This window comes from Otolemur garnettii, unplaced genomic scaffold, assembly GCF_000181295.1.
Source record: "Otolemur garnettii isolate 467f Iridium unplaced genomic scaffold, OtoGar3 scaffold00049, whole genome shotgun sequence".
Lineage (NCBI taxonomy): Eukaryota > Metazoa > Chordata > Mammalia > Primates > Galagidae > Otolemur > Otolemur garnettii.
Genome location: NW_003852444.1, coordinates 5,600,193 through 5,602,820, shown reverse-complemented (window position 1 = coordinate 5,602,820; position 2,628 = coordinate 5,600,193). Strand labels below are relative to the sequence as shown.

At 44.5% G+C, this 2,628-nt stretch overlaps 1 protein-coding gene across 3 annotated transcripts in view; it reads left to right on the top strand.

Moving 5' to 3' along the window:
- The window catches only part of TTC26 (tetratricopeptide repeat domain 26), a 61,185-nt gene that overhangs the window by 7,798 nt on the left and 50,759 nt on the right, over positions 1-2,628 (top strand). For all 3 annotated transcript variants that reach the window (XM_003791581.3, XM_012806243.2, XM_003791582.3), the window contains one exon: positions 1,724-1,773. In XM_003791581.3, the coding sequence (XP_003791629.3) occupies positions 1,724-1,773 (50 nt within the window). The remainder of the gene's footprint in view (positions 1-1,723; positions 1,774-2,628) is intronic.

The window sequence follows — 2,628 nt, the reverse complement described above, 5'->3', positions numbered from 1 at the left end:
TGTGATGCCATGGCACTCTACCCAGGGGGATAGCTTGAGGCTCCGTCTCAAAAAAAAAAAAAAAAAAGAGTAGGTTAAAAGGAAAACATCAGGCTAGGCATGGTGGCTTATGCCTATAATCCTCGCATTCTGGGAGGCAGAGTTGGGTGGATTGCCTGAGCTCACTAGTTAGAGACCAGCCTGAGCCAGAGCAAGATCTCGTCTCTAGAAATAGCAGGACTTTGTGGGGGGTGCCTGTAGTTCCAGCTACTTGGGAGGCTGAGGCAAGAGAATCGCTTAAGCCCAAGAGTTTGAGGTTGCTGTGAACTGTGATACCGCTGTACTCTGTTGAGGGTGATAAAGTGAGACTCTGTCTCCAAAGGAAAAAAAAAAGGAAAAGAAAAAGGGAGGGAAAACATGGGCAAAAAGGTAAAGGATAATTAGAATATGAGTAAGTTGGCTCGGTGCCTATGGCTCAAGTGGCTAAGGCGCCAGCCATGTACACCTGAGCTGGCAGGTTTGAATCCAACACGGGCCGGCCAACAACAATGACAGCTGCAACCAAAAAATAGCTGGGCATTGTGGTGGACGCCTGTAGTCCCAGCTACTTGTGAGGCGGAGGCAGGAGAATCACTTGAGCCCAGGAGTTGGAGGTTGCTGTGAGCTGTGATGTCATAGCACTCTACCCAGGGGGACAGCTTGAGGCTCTGGGTTGGATTTGGTACCTGCCAGCTCAGGTGTATTTTTTGGTTGGAGTTGTTGTTTGGCGGGCCCAGGCTGTGCTACAGGTGCCCAGCTGGAAAGGAGATTTCTGAAGAAATTCACAAAGGATACTAGGAAAGACATCTGAATGGGAATGGATTTATATACGTATTGAGATGACCATAACTATCTACTACTAGTATGTGTTCCATTATATGAACAATATAGAGGTGGGCTTCTACTGTAACTATTTGTGTGGAGTGTTGTGCTGCGGGTCACAATAACAGAATCAGATAGAACAAGTAGTGAGGAAGAGCAGAGTCCCAGAGTGAGACAAGTAGTAAGGAAGACCAGAGTCCCAGAGTCAGAACAAGTAGTGAGGAAGAGCAGAGTCTCAGAACACTTCTCTTGTGATTCTTTTTTTTTTTTGAGACAGAGCCTCAAGCTGTCCCCCTGGGTAGAGTGCCATGGCATCACAGCTCATAGCAAACTCCAACTCCTGGGCTCAAGCGAATCTCCTTCCTCAGCCTCCCAAGTAGCTGGGACCACAGGCGCCCGCCACAATGCCCAGCTATTTTTTGGTTGCAGCCGTCATTGTTGTTTTGCGGGCCAGGCTGGATTCAAACCCACCACCTTAGGTGTATGTGGCTGGCACCTTAGCCACTTGAGCCACAGGCGCTGAGCCTGTGGTTCTTTTTTTTTAAAGTTTCCTTAAATTTAATATCATAAAGAAATACAACTATAATTATTAATACTGCTGTAGTTTTATATATATGTTAAAGTTCCAAGGCTATATATAATTATCAAGTAATATCAGTAAGCATTCCTATCATAATAGTCAAGCAAATGAAATTAGGTTGCTATTTTGTAGTTGCTGATGCTGTTGCTGCTTCTGCAGGTGGAGACCAGATAGCAGAGACATAGTAAGATCAGACAAATAAAGATTTGGGAAGGTTCATCGAGGTCTCATTTCACTCCTATAGGAGACTAAGTGTCACAGACTATTGAGTTCTTTAGTAAGCACTTTGGATTTTTTTTTCAGCTTCAAAAAGCCGGCTCCAAAACCGCCTGCTCTTCCACTTGGCTCACAAGGTATTTCAGTTCTCATTTTACATTTTTTGTTTTAAGAATATTTTTGTCTTCCTTCTTTTTACCAACACTAGTAAAAGATAATCAAATAGAAATTCTTGTTAATGGTATTACTGGAACAAGTGGAATATAAGTATGAATTTTATAGGATTTTCTCCCTTGTCAATGTTCTTCACTCTCTTAATTTATGCAGAGATGTTAGGTTTTAGTTCTCCTTATTAAGCAGTGGTCATTTAAGGTTAGTTTGTGTCAGCTATCCTGTTATCTCTTTTAAAAAGACCCAGAGAGGGGTGGCACCTGTGGCTCAAAGGAGTAGGGTGCCAGCCCCATATGCCGGAGGTGGCAGGTTCAAACCCAGCCCTAGCCAAAAACTGCAAAAAAAGACCCAGAGAGGGCGGCACCTTTGGCTCAGTGAGTAGGGCGCCAGCCCCATATACTGAGGGTGGCGGGTTCAAACCTGGCCCGGGCCAAACTGCAACAACAACAAAATAATAAATAAATAAAATAAAATAAAATAGCCAGGCGTTGTGGCGGGTGCCTGTAGACCCAGCTACTTGGGAGGCTGAGGCAAGAGAATCGTCTAAGCCCAGGAGCTGGAGGTTGTTGTGAGCTGTATGATGCCACAGCACTCTACTGAGGGTGACAAAGTGAGACTCTGTTTCTAAAAAAAAAAGATGCAGACATCTTGTCCTGACTTCTGGAAACAAGTAGACACTTTCCAGAATTATATTATGGCGTTAATTTTGATTACCATCAAATGATTTTTTAAGAAATAATTTTTCTGGGGTGGTGCCTGTGTCTCAAAAGGGTAGGGCGCTGGTCTCATATGCCGGAGGTGGTGGGTTCAAACCCAGCCCC